Source organism: Peromyscus maniculatus, chromosome 3 (assembly GCF_049852395.1).
Source record: "Peromyscus maniculatus bairdii isolate BWxNUB_F1_BW_parent chromosome 3, HU_Pman_BW_mat_3.1, whole genome shotgun sequence".
Lineage (NCBI taxonomy): Eukaryota > Metazoa > Chordata > Mammalia > Rodentia > Cricetidae > Peromyscus > Peromyscus maniculatus.
Genome location: NC_134854.1, coordinates 30856020 through 30877100, shown reverse-complemented (window position 1 = coordinate 30877100; position 21081 = coordinate 30856020). Strand labels below are relative to the sequence as shown.

Here is a 21081-nt window from a genome sequence, read left to right as displayed (position 1 = left end):
TGGGGGAATACAACTGTTATTGTTTTCCACTAAATTAGTCATTGGCCATATAATCGCAGGGATATATTCTGAGAAATGCATTATTCAATGATTTCATTATTACTATGTAAACATGATAGAAATTACAGGAATATAACTGGCCATGATGTCACTAGGCAATATAATCTTATGAGATTGCATTGTGATATTTTGTGTATTCTCTAGCAAATCAAGCTTGCCTGAAGATCAGAGGGCAAAGTCAGCCACTAGTTAGCAGTGGTGGCACACACCTTTAATCCCAGCACTTGGGATCTCATGCCTTTCATTTCAGGACTAGGGAGGTTGAGACAGGAAGTGATATGGCTGGCCAGAGAAAAGAAATATAAGGTGGGAGGAGACAGGAGCTCCTCCTTTTTTGCCTGAGGATTTCATAGAGATTAGAACTAGTGGTAGGCTGTTCTGCTTCTCTGATCTTTCAGTTTTCACCATGATCTCTGACTCTGGGAATTTTTATTGTTAAAACAAATTAGAATTTGCACAATAATTCATGGTCGGTTGTTGACCAAATGAACTGCAGATGACTTACCTTGAAAGTTTTTTCCATCTAAATAGTCTATGATTTTATGTCCTCTTTATGAAGAGACTACCGTTTTACAATAACCATGTGATTTTAATGAACTGAGGGAAACCCAAGATGTCATTGATTATGAAAATTGTGGTATTCTTTACTTGTACTGTGAGAAATTCATCAGAGGTAGGATAAAGATAACCAGTACAGCCTAGGTGATTGCCAGCACATGCCCTAGAGATCCACTTTCTGTGTTTATATTTTAAAGGTGATCTCAGGCAATTTTGTACACATGATCTTAGTCAAAAGTCCAAGAGGCTAGCTATGTGTCAGTTTTTTTTTTTACACATAACACGAGGCTCCTAGACATGTTATTTGTCTAGTAATATTGAATAGTATCTACTAGTGAGTTAGTGCACACAAAAGCACTGAGCAAATGCTGGACTCTGACGTTCAATAAACGTGAATTATAGCTAGCCCTGGTAGCACAAACTTGTAACATCAGGTACTCTGGAGGCTAAAGCTGAAAGAACACAAGTGCAAGGTATACACCACAGTGAGTACAAGATACAACTCTGCAGTTTAGTGAGATCCTGTCTCCAAAGAAAACACACAAGGACTGGAGACACCTCAGTGGTGAAGCAGTTTTTAAACATGCATTAAGTCTGGGTCCCATCACCAGTACCACAAAAATCACAAAGCAAAGACCAAAGTGATTTCTTAAGGTGGAGATAGTGAGGATGGTGACCACCATGGTTAGGAGCACAAAGTGCCTGGGAAACCTGAGCACAGCACGCCCTTGCAGGAGTGCCATAATGTTATTCAAAGTTAACAAATCCAGTCTGTTCTGGCCTAGAAAGGCATCCCTTATATATGGCCGGGGACAATGTCCTTGCAGCTCAAAGGAAAACCCCCTTTGTGCTACTTCCGAGTCAGATAAAGTTTCCTAACACCTGGTTTAGTTCAGGTTGTTGTTTTGTGTAACTATAAGTTAGCTTGATATCAAATCTGTACTTGGCTCAGAAGTAATGTTTTGAATAAAAACAAAGAAAATAAGCATGGCTCTTGAGCACTAGAGGAAGCAATTGAGTTAAATAGAATATGAGAGGCACCTTCAAGAATTAAAACACTAAGCACTCAGGATGCAGAAGAAAAGAGATAAAACTACATTGTTTTGGATGCTTTCTTCCCAGTTCTATGATTTTCATGTATCCCAGGAGTTCTGAAAATAATCATTCTCCAGAAAATGGATGGCAATTGACCAAAGGTCTCATAAAGCAAGCTTCATTGTAGTCTTCTTCAAATGGCACTTTGGCACACACCTGTAATCCCAGCATGTAGGAGGCAGAGGCCGGTAGGTCAGGAATTCAAGACCAACATTGGCTCAAAACAAAACACACACACACACACACACACACACACACACACACACACACACACACAGGTGCACACACTCATGTGTACAGGCACACGTGCACACATCAGGTAATGAGTAGTTCTGTTATCAGCCCAGCCTCTCCTAACCAACCATTAGTCTCGTATCCAACCTCTTTTTGACCTAGGAAAAGAGAAGAGAGAGATGCCTGCACAGACTTCTCTTTATTCCTTATTATTTCCCAATGGAATCTTGTAGTCCTCACAATCCTGCTTTGATCAAGACCCAGAAAATTACCTGAAAGTTATTTTTAGAAAAGCAGAGGAAACTTGGAAGTTTTTACTCTTGGATTTATCTTAAATTGGCAAGGCTTAATCACATTTCCACTCAGGGGTTTGGTCTCCCCACTACCAGGTACACATTCTAGTTGCTGATAAATGGCAATTTCAGACCATAAGCAAAGTAAAAACAATCCTTCTTATTAGTAAATGAACTCTTCTGACTTGTTATTTAAATATTATTTTTAAAGAAGCATCACAGCATCTCCAATCCCAGCATAGAGGAGATAAAAGTCACGACTGTTGTTACATAAGTAGCAAGTCTAAGACCAGTTTAATTACAGAAACCACGTTTCAAACAAGCACTCAGACAAACAAATCAACAGATACTGGAAAACAACACAGTGCTTTTTTTCTATACATGCAATTAGGACATCAACAAATTAATGAAAATAAGTAATACTAGTGCCTAGGACTTCTAGGATTAAATGATAATTAATCAGTAAGAACTGATGTCAGTTTTCATCTGGATTAGGTAAATATTTGCATATGTAATGACATGGCTAAGAAAACCAGTTCTGATGCTCCAGTTGCTTTAAAAAGAGCATCAATAGCAGGGCAGTAGTGGCGTATGCCTTTAATCCAGCACTCAGGAGGCAGAGGCAGAGGCAGAGGCAGATGGACCTCTTTGAATTTGCAGCCAGCATGATCTACATAGTGAGTTCCAGGACAGCTTGGAACCCTGTTAAGCAGAGGAACCCTATGTGGAAAAAAAAAGAGCACCAATGTGGAAAATGATAGCATTCCTATAGACATAGACCAGGGATGGATAATACTCTAAAGAATGCTTTAACAGTCTCTAATGCAATGCTGCCAAACTAGATGAAAATCTCCAGTTATAGTTAAGAGATGTGAACATTAAAAGAAAACAACCCTTTATGAGATGCTTTTAATCATCTGAGTTTACAAGTCATTATCATGGATATGACCACTCTGTAGATGGAGAAAGAGAATAGTTAGACCTACTATTAGTCCATGGCCAGTGATGAAGATGTATGACTGAATGAGAGAGAGCAAGGACTGAGTAAGTAAATATTTAGTACTTAGGGTGAGCTCAAAGGGGGCCAAGACAAATGATTTAGAAATCATTGGACTATGATTGGCCGTCTTTATTTAGATAAGTACAAGATCTTAAAACAGACAGTCATGGGAACATAATAGATTACAGCACTGAAATGTTACACAGGCATCATGATGAATCTTGAAATGTTACTATATTTTTGGATCTATGTAACTGACATTAGTTTATTTCTTAATTTTAATTTATCATTTTATTTCATTCTATTCTATTTTATTCTATTATGCATGGGTGTTTTACTGGCATGTATATCTGTGTACCACTTGCATGCATGCTGCACACAGAGGCCAAAATATGGCCTTGGATACCCTGGAACTGAAGTTACCTTTGGTTGTGAGCTACTTACTATGTTGGTGCTAGGAACTGAACCCAGATCCTCTGGAACAGCAGCCAATGATCTTTATTGCTGTGCCATCTCTCTAGCTCCTTGACATAAATTTATAATGAAAACTTAAAATCATGGGATTTTAAGTTGTACAAAACTCACATTCTTGCCAGGTGTGATGGCATACACCTTTAATCCCTGTAGTCAGATATGGGAGGTAGGGGGTGGTCTTGGGAAGAAACAGGAAGATCTCTATGAGTTTGGGGCCAACCTGGTCTACATAGTGAGTTCCAGGACAGCCAGAGCTACATAGTGAGACCCTGTGTCAAAACAAAACAAAAACAAACTAACCAACTGACCCCACCCAAAAAAAACACCCTCAAAATTTACAGTCCTTTCTCTAGAAAGAAAATGAAGACTTCATAATTTCAAACAGAAAAGTACAAAGTAATAGGAAGACTAAATGAAAGGAGAAAATAGTTTATAAATTATCCTTCAAGCTGGGCATGCTTACTCCAACTGTAACCCCGGCACTTTGAATGATGGTACAGGGAGATTGCTATGAGTTCAAGGCAATCTTAGTCCACATAGGAAGTCCTAGGCTAGTCTGGGCTACAGAATGATGCCCTCTATCAACAAATTAATTAATTAAAAAAGGGTTTGAAGAGGAGCAGTTGGGAAGGTGGGAAAATGATCACTTGAGCTGATCTGAGCAACTTGGCAGTCACTTCGTTTATAAAAACAGTGTGGAAAGAAGAGTCGGATGCAGAAGTTCTGAAGAAAGTTCAGACATATGGCTCATGGTGAGACGGTGCTGTGGGCATGCACTGGGCAACCTTTTTGAAAATGAACATCAACATGAAGGTGCTGCCAGAGAGCACCCTCGGAAATGACCACCAGGAAGTGTGAAATCAGCCCACACCAAGAATTTGTATGACACCAAGGGAGGAGAGGATCACAGCATTGCCAGTGGTGATCTTTCATCTGTGAGATAACGTATACCTTGCAACATACATGAGTTTGTGGTATTCAGCCATCACTGATTTTTATTGAGTTCTTAAATGTGGTTTTTTTTTTTTTTTACAAGTCTTGGAAGCAAACTGTTTTTGAGGGGAATGGTGGGAAAGACGAAGCCAAATGTTTATTATATGAAGAAATCTAATTATGGAAAAGAAGAGTGAGCATCAAGTAGTACTCTGTTCTGTGATTTAAACAATAAACATACTTACAAGCTAAAAATAAACGCAAGTTTTGGGAATAGGGCATTTCTTTCTAGTAGATTACACTGAGGTCTTGTCTTAGAACATTGTTGTTAGCATTTTATGATAGAAATTCTTTCCTGATTTGCTGCCAAATTTGGGTAAAAATAGCTATCATTTAATTAGTGCATGCTTGTTGAAATCAACCATTTAAAATCATAGCAATAGACACCTGGGCTTTATTATATAGCACCACCCCCTCCCTGTGGCATTTAAAACACATGTCCTAAAAGGGACAGCATTTGAAACTATGTGTTTTCACAACTGAACTCCTAGCATGACACATGAGGAACTGCCAGTTGCAGATGACAAAAATTCAGCCTACGGAACACAGCACTTTTCTTTCTCCTACAAGCCTCTCTCCAGAGGGTTGATCACACCTCCCCCAGTACTTAATTGACAGTGATTTTCTAATTGCCTTTTATTTCTTCTTATGTCTTCTTCTAGTCATTTTAACTTCTCCTTCCATGTGGGAGAATTTACAGACAACAGAGAGTCTCAACAGAAACTTTAAATTAAAATCCCCTCTAATATGGTAAAAATGAAAATTTAAAACAAAAGTTCCCAGCTACTCCAGAAAGAAAACAAAACCACATGCATCCAAGGTTCATTACTCCTTTTTGTTTTCCAAGTGGTGACATTCTTTAGTTCCACCCTGAGATTCGAACAGAAATTCAACCCTGTTTGAGCAACTACGCTGACTTCCCTGTGTCCCTGTCTCTGTGTTTAAAGATTGTGATGTATTTAAAGGTTGTGTTGACGGGGAATGGGATCAGCTTGAACTTCATCTAGAACCGCCCAAAGGGTTTCAGTTTTGTTGTTCTGTATTCTGGTAACTCATTTAAGAGGGACCTTCATATCTCAAGGAAGACCTCAGCACTGAGGAGTCACGCTTCTTGAGTCATGAAAGAGTGTTACAGGCACTCCTAAGGAGAGTCTTAAACAGATGAGGGGTTAGCTGTTCTCACTCTGGCTGCTGCCAAGCGGGGCATGGGGCACAACATGTGTGCATGTAAGGATTTTAAACTCCCTAAGTGGTCCAGCAGCTAAAACCTACTGAAAAACAATTTCATGATCATTATGTTAAAAAAATTGTTCAGTATATATATATATATATATATATATATATATATATGTGTGTGTGTGTGTGTGTGTATATGTATATATGTATATATATATTAGAAATTAAATAATGAATTATTACATTTCCTTTTTGTATTTTACTTAATATAAATGTTGTATTGGGTTTAAAAGAATGTAGCTTACCACATGCATATAAAAAAGTGAGAATTTGAACTGAAAATAGAGGCAAGCAGAGCTTGACACAGGATCCTCAATGTAGCTCCCAAGATGGAGATGACGCATGTCATCTGATGTCATGACATGTACAGAGTGGAAATCACATTCAGCACTGAGCTACTTGATAATTGATTACCCATCATTCCTTACAAGCCAACAGTACTCTTGTGAACCACAACAGCAAGTTTCACATCCACGTGCAATGCAAATAATAAAGAAAATTCACAAATACATTGCTGTATGTAATTGTAGGATACTGTACATATATTAATAAGCAACAATAATTTAAACCAGTCATATCTAAAGACATTTCTGTGCTGATGGGAATTTTTTATATTTGTACTCTTCAAAATGATGTTGTTCTCCAGATGAGATGACCACTGAACTGCTGACATATGGTTAGAAAAAAATAAGAAAGCGAATGCATTAGCGGTAGGCATTGAACCTAGGCTCTGTGGGTGGCGGATCTACACTCCCGAGGCACATACCCAGCTCTGGTTGATTTTTATTAATGCTATTTGAAATTTAAATCTCTATTAGTGGCTAGTGTTTATCATACTGGATGTCTGAATCTTGAACAGAACAGCCCATGTCTCTAGGCATTTTGTGCCAGATCCAGAGTTAATTCAGAAATTGCTTTTATTCCTACAACTACTACAAAAAGGCAGTCAATGTTCCAATTTTGAGCAAGCTAGAAGACCTGAATGTATCCCTCTGCTTACTGCATCTCAATTTGTGAAGTATGACGTTAAAAAAAAGTAGTTTATAAGTTAACATTCATTCCCATCAATTAAAACAGTTCATCTGTGTTCTGGTCTTTACATTCCTAACTCAGCCAGGAATCCCACTAGCTTTTGTCTTCGGGCCATGTTCTGAATGTGTGTACAAAATGGCCATTTCTCATGACAGAGGATAGAAATGCTCCCCCACAAAGCCAATATTTTGCCTTCATCCATCAGTTCTCTCCTCATTATTAGGAATGCTACACAGTTTCTATAATTTCTTCCTTTGCTCTGACCTGATTTCCATGGACCAAGGAAGTCCTGACTGGGTCTCTGGAAGCAGTGGGTTCCTTGAACTCTGCTTTCCTTCGCTCAGCAAATGTCTGACCTGTTGCTCACACTTACACAGTTCTGCCCAGACTGCGGTGGTCTCTCCCACTGCTGATCTAAACACATTTTCTCTGTCAGTCTTAGCTGTTGCTGCTAGACCCACATCCTTGTTTTGCTTTAGCCCTACATGCAACATAGACATGGGCCAGAATATGAAGACACTATAAGTGCCTGGGCTCTTGCTTGTGCAGCCAATCCTGTGTCACATACACTAGAAACAGTTTATTCTTCAGAGCCAGTCAGATATATTTCAGTTTCAATCTTACGTGAACCTTCTAGTTAAATATCCAAGTATCTGAAGGTCACAAGCAAATAGTAATTTTCTCAAGATTGAGTCATTAAACAAAATTACACTGTAAAAGTGTCCAAGATAATGCCTAACATTGTATGTTATCCAAAAAATGAAAAGGAAGAGATGAAAGTGAAGGAAATTAGTAAACAATTAAATGGGGGCAATAAAATCTCTATGTGGCAATGAGGCTTACAGGAGGACAGTGGCCCTGGAAAGAGCAAGGTCAACAGCAGGCTTGAAGGAAGAGGAGGTGCTCACTGACAGATTAGATAAAGGATTGAAGGGGAGGAAGGGATCAAAGATAAGTACAAGGTAAATAGGTGGAGGAAGCTCAGAAAATTGAGAGAGATAACACCAGGAATCTGGCACTGCGGGGCAGCTGAGATGAAAAACAATATATTAAAAAATTACTTGCAGATTTTTAGATAAAGTGAAAGGTCATTAAAAGACCAAAACCCAGAGCAAGCATGATGGTTAATCTGGATTGTCATCTTGATGGGATAAATAAATAATCATATCCTCCTAACTATTGCTGCCTTTGTTTCTATCCCCTCTCATTTGTATTCATTCTCTCTTTTTTTTTAAATTTTATTTTATTTTACAATATAATTTAGTTCTACATATCAGCCACGGATTCCCTTGTTCTCCCCCCTGCCGGCCCCTCCCCTTCCCCCCAGCCCACCCCCTATTCTCACCTCCTCCAGGGCAAAGCCTCCCCTGAGGATTGAGATCAACCTGGTAGACTCAGTCCAGGCAGGTCCAGTCCCCTCCTCCCAGGCTGAGCCTAGTGACCCTGCATAAGCCCCAGGTTTCAAACAGCCAACTCATGCACTGAGCACAGGACCTGGTCCCACTGCCTGGATGCCTCCCAAACAGATCAAGCCAATCAACTGTCTCACCTATTCAGAGGGCCTGATCCAGTTGGGGGCTCCTCAGCCATTGGTTCATAGTTCATGTGTTTCCATTCTTTTGGCTCTTTGTCCCTGTGCTTTATCCAACCTTGGTTTCAACAATTCTCACTCATATAAACCTTCCTCTTTCTCGCTAATTGGACTCCCGGAGCTCCACCCGAGGCCTAGCGTGGATCTCTGCATCCAGTTCCCTCAGTCATTGGATGGGGTTTCTAGCATGACAATTAGGGTGTTTGGCCATCCTATCACCAGAGTAGGTCAGTTTGCCTGTCTCTCGACCATTGCCAGTAGTCTATTGTGGGGGTATCTTTGTGGATTTCTGTGGGCCTCTCTAGCACTTTGCTTCTTCCTATTCTCATGTGGTCTTCATTTACCATGGTCTCCTATTCCTTGTTCTCCCTCTCTGTTCTTGATCCAGCTCAGATCTCCTGCTCCCCCAAGCTCTCTTTTCCTCCACCCTTGCCCTTCATTACCCCCACTCATGTCCAGGCTGTTCATGTAGATCTCATCCATTTCTCCGTCATTGGGCGATCCCCATGTCTTTCTTGGGGTCCTGTTTTCCAGGTAGCCTCCCTGGTGATGTGAGTAGCATTCCAGTCATCCTTGTTCCACATCAATATGGCACTTTCTTAGAAAATTGGGAATCAATCTACCCCAAGATCCAGCTATTCCACTCTTGGGCATATACCCAAGGAATGATCAATCAAACCACAAGGGCACTTGCTCAGCTATGTTCATATGGGACACCTATCAAATGGCCTGGCATTTCCCTAATAAACAACTTTCAAGCTCATATAAACCCTCAGCATTGTTTGTAATAGCCAGAACCTGGAAACAACCTTGATGCCCTTCAACTGAAGAATGGATAAATAAAATGTGGTACATATACACAATGGAATACTACTCAGCAGAGATAAACAATGACATCATGAGGTTTGCAGGCAAATAGACGGATCTAGAAAAAATCATCCTGAGTGAGGTAACCCAGACTCAGAAAGACAAACATGGTATGTACTCACTCATAGGTGTATTCATTCTCTTAAAGGACTGTTCCTCCTATCCACACCATTGTCTTTTAGACACACGCACACTTTTCCTTATTAAAAAGTAAAATCATCAATACCTTTCCTTGAAAACATGAAAATGTTTTCAGCCTCCTTGTTCACTATGCTGACACTCCATGCTCAGCACACCTTCCTCGTCCCTGGGTTCAACCACCTTCCTCTGCCTGTCTAAGTAGGTGCATTGGGTGGAGTAGCACTCCATATGCAAAAGGCTTGGGAGTTGTTTATTAGGGAAATGCCAGGCCATTTGATAGGTGTCCCATTGTGTAGTCCTATTCAAGTAGTAATAACAATAATAGCATTCTAGGCAAATTAAAATTGCACAAATAGACTTCTTTATGGACATGTCATGATCAAAAATGACTAGATTATCTCCTAACAGACTCTCCATTTGAGGACATTTGCCATTCCTAAATAGAAAGATGCAATTTTATGCTTTATTTTAAAACCCCAAGAATATTTATCTAAGCAGGTGTCAAGGGGGCAATCTACGAAGTTGCTCTCAAATCAAGTAATTCCAAAACCCATTAACTTTTAGGGGATTTTTCTTTTTGGCCACTTTGGAAATCACTTTACTGTGTAAACAAACTGATTTACAGGTTTTGACCAAAGGAATGTTTTAAAAGTGTCTCTCCTTGTGTTTATATAGTCACTATTCAAAAGTCACTCAGAGATAGGAAGATAGCCCGTAGGCAATCTCTGGCTTGGCCTGCTCTGCTAAACTCACTAATTTTGGTGAGAATAGTAAACGTGACCTGATTGTTTAAATAAAATTGTGGGTTTTTTCTCCCCAGCAAATGGAATAAAAGCAAGACAGTGGGTGAAATTGTCTTGTATTAGTCCTTGAAGTAGCCACATAAATTTTTTTGGGATTTTTTTTCCAGCATTTAAAACCACAAATACCATATAATATTTAAAAAATAATAATTAGACAAACCAATATCATTATTAATATTTTAAAATCTTGGAGTGCTGTTTCTCTTTAAAACCAAACATAAATTTTAGCTGCAGAATTGAGCATTAAACTTATCTATGCTAGAACATGATAAGAAATGGAAAGTGCTAATTACTCTGATCTATACATAGTGTATACAATTATTAAAACATATATAATTTTATGTGGAAATTAAAATACAACAAAGAAGTTAGCATTGCTATCTATGTCCTTTCTATTGAGAAATAAGCTTGGTAATTCAAACACAGAATCCAGGTTGCCAGCATAAAGCCCAGCTCTGCTGCTGAGAGATTGTGCGACTGTGATCAACTCACTCAACTTTTCACATCTACACTTTACTCATCCTTAAAAATCAAGTGTTAAAGTGATAATGTCTCAAATGTCATTGTGAACCTTGAAAAATAACACATTTATTATAGCACAAGGAGTGCCAAGGATATAGGACACAGTAAATATCAGCTATACACACACACACACACACACACACACACACACACACACACACACACACACACACCACATACACTGGAGATTTGTCTAATTTGATACATTTCAAATGTATTTTTGAATGCTGAATGAAATTAGCTTTCCCCAAACCCATCTGAGTGCATAATAATGAACTCCTTGCTTTTCCAAAAGCAAAATCAAAACAAACAGAAGAGAAACATCACTAACCATTGAGCCAGTAGTGTTCTGAAATGTCAGTTCTGATGTAATGGTGGTCCTGTGTCAGCCCAAGGGACCTCGTGAATGCAGTGTCTTTGCCAAGGAAATCAGAAGCTGTTCCAGAGTAGAGGTACTCATCTGCAAGGAGCAAAGCAAATGGGACTGCTGAGATGATGGAAGTAGCGGTCCGGTCCACACGACACCCAGTGTGAGCACTTAACACCAGAGCATGTGCATCACATAGTTCTCAGATTTTGAAGAATTAGCTTAGGTGGAGAAGTAACTCGGTTAACTGATAAGCAGAGCCTAGAAAACTGAATCTTCACAAAGGCCGAGAGCTTCTGATTTAACAGAGGTGGCATGAACTGACTCCTCTTTGGATATACCCTTTAACATTTATCTACAATAAGCAGAGAAACATCATAATTAGGAGTTTGATTTTGTAGCAACTCTCACAGTGTTAGAGATTCAATGTCCAAATGAGAACAGATGCCCTAATTATTATTTACTTCACTGATGCAACCTCAGGGACCACAGTTTTTCTTTGTCCAGCCCCTGCTGAAAGGGAGTTTTCAACGCTGAGGTCATTCCTTGTAATTATAACATGTTGCATTCCTTGAGATGACCATGTCTCTAAAGCTCCGATAAACAAAGGGAAGATTGTGCTCTTGCTGCATCCTAAACTCCGGATTCTATATTAAATGAAGTGTATGTTTCATCAAGGAGAGAAGCAGGGATAATAGAGAGGAGAGGAAGAGAGGGCAGAGGAGAAAGGAGAGAGTGGGAGGTGGAATCGGGGAGAAGCTGCAGAAGGTGAGGAGGAGCAGAGAGAGAGAGGAAGCACAGAAACAGGGGTGGAAGAAGAAAGAGCAGGAACCAAGGGAAAGAGATAAGGAGGGGCAAGTGTGAGCGGGTTCAGGGATCAATGTCCTCTGTTTGCACTGCTTGTCCGAGCACTGGGGAGCAGGCAGGAAGGAGGCTCTCCCTGTAGTGTGATATGTTGTGCTTTTGAGAGCTCAGACTGCTATTTCAAGAGACTTTGACAGGAAACTTCTTTGGGTTACACCCAAAAACATACAGTAAAAATGGCTAATCTGCATAGGTCTTTTCAGTTTCTTACATAACTGTATCATGGACAAAAACAAGATCGTCACTGAAATGTAACTTGTTTTTGGAAGCGTTAGTCTTCAAATTCTCTCTGAATGTGACATGGTGGAGAGACTTTCTAAGTCCTCTGCTATGTATAATAGCAATTCATTGGCCCTCTTGGAATGATTCAGCCTCAATGTCAGTGGCTAGTGACAGTGACTACAGGAAACAAAACTCAAGCGAAACCCAGTGACAAGGTTGGGGCAGGTAGCATGCCATCTCCACCATTGAAAGACACTTCTCGTGCATACCAGATAAATGCCAATTTTTTGTTGTGAATTAAAAATTTTAAGACATAGAGGAACAAACGATAATGTCAATGAAAAGCTTATGAGGAACCTAAGAGAAAAGGAAGCAATGTATCATTTGAAATATATTATACTGCAAGCATGTCAGTATTTTGTCAGACAAAGTGTGATTTAGCCATAATTTTGATATGAATATCCACATTTCAAAACTGTCATGTTTATTTTTAGAGTTATGCAGGGATTCCTAAGAGGGGTCATCCACATCCACAATGTGTTTTTTTGTTTGTTTGTTTTTGTTTTTTATTAAGGATGCATCAATACTGCTTAACAGACGAAAATCATCTATGGCATCTACTGAGAAGAAATGAACATGGGTTGTATAATTTCAAAACAGACACTCACTTCAAAGCAAAATTCCTAATTCCCACCATGTGGATATTAAAATGTCATGGTACATCACTCTTACCATCCACTTAAACATTTGATAGATGAGTTAAATAAGAAGAGACTAAAATCATGAACCATCCAGAGAAAGGCTTATTTATAATGTTTATGATTCAGGGATCCTGCTGATGGTCTTCAGAGCACAAATTAGACAATACAGCACTATCTTCTTTCAACCAGGCAGTCTTTTCTATGAGAATTTAAGATACAGGCAAATATAAAGCCAATAAAAAGGGCTACACGTGTGAGCAAACAAAAAATAAAAAAGAAAGCAAGAAAAAGACAAACCCATCACATTTCCATTAATGGAAATATGGGAGAAAAGATGCTCAGACATTATATAACTGCATTTTATACCTTTATTCATTGTTTATTCATTTACCTACTTAAGAATTGCTATATGAGACACCCTTCCTGAGTAAAGAAAGGTAAAAGCTGAGTATTAGAAAAATACCAGGTGAGTAAAAGTTTTTTTGAACAAAGAAGTATGATATTTGCATTAGCGAGAGTTCAGTCAGACGTTTGTTTAGAAAGCCTCTGTGCAGACATGAAGGAATGCTGCCTCCGCCTTCACTTCATGGATGATGATGCTCATACAGAGACTGGCACCAACATGTGGGGAAGGGCTAATCCAAAATTATCTTCAGTTCAGTCAGAAAATGTGCGTTAGTCTACACAGGCCTTTTCAGAAAGTCACTCAGACAGAAGACTTGTTTGCACTGATCTTACCTGTCATTACTGAAGCAAAAGGCTGCTGGGGATCAAAGGGACATTTCAGTCTGCCAGACTCCAAGCTGTGCATGTCTAGTTTAAATATGAGTTCCTGTGGTAAGAAACACAATGACGTTTTTTAAATGTATCACAGTCAGCAAGAACAGAGCAGATAAGAATTGGTTCCCATTCATTAACTCGACAAAAATGAACTGAGCACACAGCGCACGCATCATCGTGCTGGAACTTAACCCTTTAGGTACCATTGCATCTTGCAAGACTCCACACTGAGGTCCTTCCTGCAAAGAGGTTCCACAAATGTTCAACTTGAAGTAACACTTTACTCAAAATGCATTTTGTCTCGACCACTGCCAGTAGAAATACAACACGAAATACCAGTATTTTCAAATATTACCTTTTTATCTTGTGTACATTGTGTATGTGTGTGTCTATTTTAGCATGTGTGTGCACATATTCATGCGGGTGCTTGCACACTTGTGTGATCATAAATGTGGAGGTCAGACATTATGTCAAGTGACTTCCTTAGTTGTGTTCTACCTTATTTTTTGGGGACAGGGTTTCCCATTGAACCCCAGCTCACAAATTTGGCTGGCATGTCTGGCCAGCAAGCTCAGGGACCACATGTCTCCATACTATCAGTGCGGAGGTTACAGACGTGTACGAGTGCAGCATTTGTGCATCAAGCAGTTTGTAGGGACCTGAGTTTAGATCTTCACACAAGAAACATGTTACCCGCTGAGTCACACTCTTAGCACAAGTTTAATAAGTTACTTAGGCTAATAAAATCGGAACTTCTCCCACTATTTAACACCCCCCCCCCCCGTGTGTGTGTGTGTGTGTGTGTGTGTGTGTGTGTGTGTGTGTGTGACTGTATGTTCCATTAAGCAACATGTGTGGAGGTCAGAGGATAACCTCAGAGGCTGGTCCTCATCTTCCACCTTGTTTGAGACAGAGTGTGGGCCATGAGCTTCTGAGTCTCCACTTCTGACCTCACAGCAGGAAGCACTGAGATTACAGAGCTTTGTGTGGGTGTCTGTGGATCCTGGAGATCTGAACACTGCTCTTCACACTTGTACAGCGATAGTGTTTGCCCAATTAGTCACTTCCCAGCCTCCGAATTAACTTCTAAGAAATAAATTTGCTTTCTGGCATGATGGTTCACACCTGTGAGTCTGATACCTGGGAAGTCGAGGCAGGAAAATCAGGAGATCTGGACCATTTTTTGATACACAAAGAATTTCGTAATACTCGGTGTCAAAAACAAAATAAAACAAAACCCCCAAAATTTTGTTATGTAATATTTGCATTTCAGCATGATAATTATTATTTGTGTGACTAAGCATTTTCTATTATACCAAATTATCTAAGACTGGTGACTTTTAAAAATGCTTAATGACATACAAGTGTCTTCAAATAGGCAGTTCCTTTTCAGGGATGTTGACACATGTGGGGAAAAAATCCTCTTGTAATATTTTCACTATTATGAAAACACAGCGCACGAAAGACACATAGTTATTTTGGCAGAAGCATCTACTTTTATAATAGTGGCCACAGACAGAATGACATTGGCAGACGTTTGATATTCAGAGGAAAATCATCTTATGTAGAACTTTCCAAGAAAAATATGCCTGCATAATGAACGCAGCCCCATGATCCCCAGTGTCTCATAACAATGACCACAGCACCTTCCAGCAGCTAGGGAGATGACGCAGCCAGTGTCGTCCGAGGAGAAACCCACACTGCAAGCATTCTGCACAGCATATCCTGTTACAGCAGGTCACTCTTACATCAAGAAAGAACCACACACTACTATTATATAGAAAGCAGGCCATGAAGCAGAAGGGACAGAGGACACCAGGTTAATTCCTGAGTTATGTTGTAATCCTTTTTTGAGATCTTTTCCTCTTCTTTTGAACAACACTAATAGTAACTACTGTCTCACTAAAAAGTAGTAGCAGCAATTTAAATGAGGCTGGTTAGAAATTGTTATTCCATAAATTAAAACAGACATGTTTAATGCAAATAATGATGCCTAATAGTTGAAAGGGGTATGAATAAAGATATAGGCACTTGCTCACACCGTCTACTGAATTCTCACCCCAAATCTTCAGTGTAACTACATTAACAATAAGTCCAGCTTTTCACGTGGAACTGTCAGGGCAGAAGGGCTGTGTACTTGGCTCAGTGTCATACAGCTATGGCTAGGAACTTATACAGTCTCAGAATTTCAAACTCACGGATTTAAACATTTGTAGATATATAGTCTCAATGTGTTCATGGGACATGATCAGACCCAACAGCCTTTACTTGAGGTCACCTAAGGAAGAATTATAGTGGACCTTAGATATAGAAAAAAGCTCCAATAAGAATGCACTTATGCTTCCCAACTGTGACTGGGGAGTGACTGGGGTGGAGGAGAGGGGGGGGGCTGTAGATAGTGGCCATCCCAAATGTCTACTAACCATTAAAAGCACACTCTTTTCCACTGGCTAAACAGACTTGCTGACTCTAAGGCATCAAATGGGACATTGGTAAGGGAAATCGAACTCTGATCATCTAGGAGAATGCCATAGTACTAGATAAACTGACGGTTGCACAGACCTTTGTTTTTAAATGCAACACTATTAAATTGCAAAGAGCAGCTCGTCTTTGTATTTGTGGGAGCTGAGGACAAGAACTTTCCTGACATCTCTTGGAGAAGGACACAAGAGAGCAAGTCTTTCCAAATTAGCTCCAGGGAAAGAAAATGAAACTAACTGATGGTTTAATGCTTTTCCCAAGACAACATAGTTTGCACGAGACTCTAAGTTTCTAAATGGCCATGTTGTAGGATATGCTTTGCACAATCCCTTTAATTTAGTTACCAAAATGCACCTCTTGGACTGCACATATAGAAATATTGTTAGATGCTGGAAGATAGAAATATTGTTAGATGCTGGAAGATGACTCTGCAGTTAAGATGGCTCAATGTCACAAGTGTTGCAAAGCCTGACAAGAGTCCTCAGGACCCACATAATGGAAAGACAGAGCCCTTTCCTCTAAAGTTGATCTTTGCCCTCTACACATGCTCCAAGGCATGTAAACGGCCTGCATACACACACACACACACACACACACACACACACACACACTGAAATGTAATAAAACATTAAGGAAAAAAAAACACTGTTAGGGAAGTAAACAGATGAGAGGCTCACAGGAAAAGACTAATTAATTACCCTATAAAACACACTGACTATCAGCACACACCCCATTTGAAGATGAGCTGCTTAGCCCTAGAGGGGCAAGCCCTACTTTTAATTCTTTTTCTTTCTTTCTTCTGTGTTTTAAACTTGAAGCTGATCTCATCTAGCCCAGGCTGACCTGGAGCTGCAGATGCAATCCTGACTATCTTTGATGCTCTCTGACCTTCCCACCTCTACCTCCCAACTACTGGAATTAGAGGTGCGCACCTCCATGCTCGGCAAATGCAGTTAATAGATAGTCATGAAAACATTCTCAATGTTATAGAACATCAATAAGATTTTATGTACTATATATTATGATATACTTATAGAGATACATGCTATTTTATAAATTGCATATATGCATATATAAAAATTATATAAAAATAAGAATAATATCACTTTTTTTAAGAAAAGCCCTGACATGACAATATGAGACAAGGAACCTCCAAAGATGCCTTTGAGTTCATTTTCTGTTAGCCTTCTACTGCTGGGCATGGGATGTACCCTTAAGAGTAGTTTGTTTTCCCAATGAAACTCCCTTGGAGTAAACTAAATTTTCATTTGCAAGTGGTTATTCAACTGGAGATAGCTTCTGGGTTAGGGATAGAGGCAAGTGTCCACTTCCCCTTTTAGCTCCAGGACTTTAGCTGATGCAGATCCGTGGGCTGCCCCAGTCTCTGTGAGAACATATGTGTGGGGATCATGTTGTCAATAACTGTTTTATTTGATACTTAAAATAACTCTATATGTATTTGCTCTTCTTGTTATCACGTTACTGAATAAAAACAAGCTTAGAAAGTTTATATTATATGCACAAAGTCATGGAGCTGGTAAAGAGTCAAATTTGACTCTGGAAACTACTTGTTGAAGCTGTTGACAGTTGCCTTGACTTCCCTTCTGAGTTAAGATCCAGTCACCCTCTTGGATTACCATGATTAAAAGCAATACGTGCAATTATTAACTCACCACTTTCCCCACAAGCTCATCACTGTTATTATCCCACTAAATAGTGCCACCTTCCAATTCTCTGCCTACTCCCTGGGGGTCATGTTATGTTCCTTCTATATTCCTCTCATTGTGCCAAAAAATCTGACTGGCTGCCCCCAGTGGGTGGCTTCCTCCAACCCTTTGCGTATACTGTTCCCTCTTCTCCTTCTCTTTCCAAGTAAGTTTATCTATTTGAAATGGAAAGGATCTGTAATCTTCTAGAAATAAAATGTCTTGAAATTAATGAAACATAAAATTAGTGAGCGATAATGAAGCAGGTTGTCTGCTCTCCAGATCAGCTCAAAGTGCCAAGTCTCAGCATCCCTCTACTCTCATAATTCTCTTATTCTGAAAATTGGCAAATTGGACTGCCCAGCCCTTAATGACAAGTCCCAAGCTAAGTAATTAGCTATATCTAAATTCCCTTTCAGGGAGCTTGACTTTAAGAGTTAGAGACACTGTTAGCTTCCCTGGGCAGCTTCAGAGTTCAGCCTTTAGTCTCAGGCCTAAGTACACACCCAAGCAGTGGGGTGCTCATGTAACTATCCCCTGTGCTACCGTTATATATTGTCCTTCCTCAAAGGCAGGCGGGAGAGCATTACACCAGCAACAAAGAATGATGATGGATTCAGTTGCCAAATCTCTGAGTAGTTCCGAACTGAACCATCAGGGCTTCTTTACTTTCAAGCAGTTGAGTCAAGGCTAGTTAGATGAGTCGGTTAGAGAGGAAAATCTGTCTGGCCACAGTTGCAGGTTTGATCTTGGCATGCATCCATTAAATTAACATAAAGAAACCCTTCATAAGCCCAGACTTGGCTCTCGAGCACAAAGACTGCACATATGCATGGTTATCCACAGGAAATACATGCATAAACATGAGGGAGGTGCCCACAGAGAAACAGTATAGAGTACGTGGCTGAAGCTCAGCTGGGGGTGCTGGCTTTGGGCAGACACTGCTTTGGTTCAGCTCACTGCTGGACTGTTTATGATAGACCAACAAGAAACCATGTTTACTAACATATATATTAGGGAACACAATGGCACTAACCTCATGTTTGTGAATTTCTAGTGCAGAAAAAAAATGCATGCAATGTTCATGACAATCTATGACACAGAGTACTTGAAAAAAATCATTTTAGTTAAAATTCTGAAATCTGCATGTTTCTCATTTGTTAGAAATGCTCAATGATATTTGAAACAAATTTATTTTAATTAATATATCCTTTATTTCCATCCCATTAGTTTAGTTCAGAAAACCCAATGATTTCAGTGTGAGTGAAAGTCTACATAGAGTCAAGAAAACTACTGACATTCTATTTACTTACAGTCCACTGTTGTTAATACATATTTCAATTAACACATATATTAAGAACAAAATGAAATTATTTATAAAATGTAATTCCACTATAAGATCATATATGTAAAATGCATTTTCACAGCTTTGCAATTTATAAACATATATGTAAATATGTGTATACAAATATTAAAATGGAAAGTGCAGGTGCATGTAGAGTCAATAAAACCAATTGCTTGTAATAGTTTATATTGTAAATTTTACTTCTCTTATTGAAGCAGGTTTAATAGAAAACACTTATTAGATGAGTAAAATGTATTAATGTATACTTTATAAAATGATTAGAAGCTGGGCGGTGGTGGCGCACGCCTTTAACCCCAGCACTCGGGAGGCAGAGCCAGGCAGATCTCTGTGAGTTCAAGGCCAGCCTGGGCTACCAAGTGAGTCCCAGGAAAGGCACAAAGCTACACAGAGAAACCCTGTTTTGAAAAACCAAAAAAAAAATGTTTAGAAACATGAATTCTTATATATCTCATAAGTTATGCTTACTCAAATTTGTATAATCTGTTGGATAGGCATTATAGTAAATTATATTTTCTACTGTTTCATTACCTCCTTGTTGACTCCAAGATCAATATATCCACATAGTGGATGAAATGCTCCGGTTCCACACACATAAACGTGGGTCTTATTATAAGGTTGCAGTACTCGGATGAAATTTGCACATTCTGTCTATTGGGTATAAAAGTGAGAAACATTAGTATATGGTTAAAAGGTAATCCTTCATTTTTCTTATTTTGAGAATGCATCAATTATCCACAAAAGGAAAGTACAGATTTATGAAAAAGGTTTGAACACCTGACTTAAAAAATGAAAAGCCCATACGGAGATGGTGGCTGAAGGAGTGATTTTTAAAACATCTTGAAATTATACATTTGCAGCTAATTAAAGTATCAAGACACAAAGCTCTGTAGTTGTATTCAGTGAGACCCAGAGAATGGATATACTCAGATTGGAGATGACACAAATTATCACAGAGCATGGAATCTCTCTTACTCTGATATGAACACATAACCAAACTTCTGAAAGTCCTACCATCTGCAATACCAGCTGTCCAAAGTCGACCAAGCACAACACTGGACAGACGTGTGCTTACTACATCTGCATTCCTACCATAGAATCCCCTTCATTTTAGACACTGGAAAGCCTTTCAAATTAGATTATTTCCTGCTGGTCCTTTCCTCAACTTTTCTCATGAACATTTTTATTCCAGCAAATGACTGACATTCTTTTTGCACATGCTTATATCTAAAAAATTTTTACATTGTCACTGTCTTCCAGATTATTTTCTACAATTGATTTACTAGTAAATAGCAAATCTCTGTTTTTCAGAACATTCATTCAGGTCATTATAGGTTATATGAAGTTTACCTACTGTGAGTGAACATTTAGCTCTACAAAATTGTTGAGAGAAATTTTTTTTCTTTAATTTGAGAGAGATAATCCAACAGTGTAGCCGAGGGCAGCTAAGAATTCAATAAGGCCCCCTTTAGGTTCAGAGCAGCCCCCAGCCTTAGACTGCCAAGTACTGGGATTAGAACTGTGGGACACCATGACTAGATGGAAACACTTGCTTAACTATGAATACATGATTCATGAGCCCGCAGACCCACAGAACTCTTTGCATCCACGCTAGACGTTTCTCCTGTATACAAGGCAGGCAAATGTTCAATTAAAAAGTAGGAAACTGTGGCAAAAATTCAGTTTCTCCATTCCTGC

The 21081-nt window shown here is 39.3% G+C and overlaps 1 protein-coding gene across 1 annotated transcript in view; it reads right to left on the bottom strand.

Moving 5' to 3' along the window:
* The window catches only part of Sema3d (semaphorin 3D), a 191657-nt gene that overhangs the window by 54641 nt on the left and 115935 nt on the right, over positions 1-21081 (bottom strand). The window contains exons 5-7 of the mRNA XM_042272919.2: positions 19915-20034; positions 13792-13885; positions 11231-11359 (exon numbers count right to left, since the gene is read on the bottom strand). Of these exons, the coding sequence (XP_042128853.1) occupies positions 11231-11359; positions 13792-13885; positions 19915-20034 (343 nt within the window). The remainder of the gene's footprint in view (positions 1-11230; positions 11360-13791; positions 13886-19914; positions 20035-21081) is intronic.